General features: G+C 82.0%; 1 protein-coding gene across 1 annotated transcript in view; it reads right to left on the bottom strand.

Moving 5' to 3' along the window:
- FAM117B (family with sequence similarity 117 member B) overlaps window positions 1–77 on the bottom strand; it is a 29,117-nt gene extending 29,040 nt beyond the window's left edge. Inside the window, exon 1 of the mRNA XM_042822375.1 lies at window positions 36–77. Within this exon, the coding sequence (XP_042678309.1) occupies window positions 36–77 (42 nt within the window). The remainder of the gene's footprint in view (window positions 1–35) is intronic.
- Window positions 78–662: the final 585 nt, after the last annotated feature.

The raw sequence follows: 662 nt of genomic DNA, 5'->3' as shown, positions 1-662 counted from the left end.
GATGCTGCGCGAGGCGGCCGCCGCGCGCGCGAGACCCCCGCCCGGGGCGCTGGCGCCGCTCCTCGTGGGGCTGCCATGTTGCTGCTGCTGCTTGAGCTGGAAGGGCACCGTGGCCCGCATGGGCTGCAGACGGCCGCCCGCTCCCGCTCCGCCGCCCGCCGCCGCCGCGCCCCCTCCCCCGGGGGAGGCGGCGGGGGTCGGGGAGCCGCCACGCCGCACGCGCTGGTGGGACATCGTCCGCCGGGGTCGGCGGCGGGAAGACGAGAGAAGGGCGCGGGGCGCGGGCGGGTCCTCGAGGGGATTCGACGCCTCGGGCGGCCGCCGTACCGCGCTCCGCTCGCGCCCGGCCCCGAGCTCCGCACGCTGCCCGCCGCGCCGCCGTGCGCCTCATCAACAATAGTGCCCCGGCCGCCCGCCCCGCCCCGCCCGCCCCGCGAGCACTCCCATTGGCCGCGCCGCCGCTCGGCTCGCGCAGTTACGGCGCGCCCATTGGCTGCGGGGCGCGCTGCGGAGCGGCCAGGCCTGCGCGGGGAGCGGGAGAGGGCCGCGCTTAAAGCGACACGCGGCCCCGCGCCGCCCCGGCACGTGCCGCGGGGCTGTGGCTGCGGGCGATCCCCGCGGGCCGGGCGGCGGGGGCGGCGCAGCGGCTCCGGGCCCCGCGG

The sequence above is a fragment of the Centrocercus urophasianus genome, unplaced genomic scaffold (genome assembly GCF_019232065.1).
Source record: "Centrocercus urophasianus isolate 14NV4802_14NV808 unplaced genomic scaffold, USGS_Curo_1.0 seq_20, whole genome shotgun sequence".
NCBI lineage: Eukaryota > Metazoa > Chordata > Aves > Galliformes > Phasianidae > Centrocercus > Centrocercus urophasianus.
Note: the sequence above shows the minus strand (reverse complement) of the source record. Positions and strands in the feature narration are given on the sequence as shown.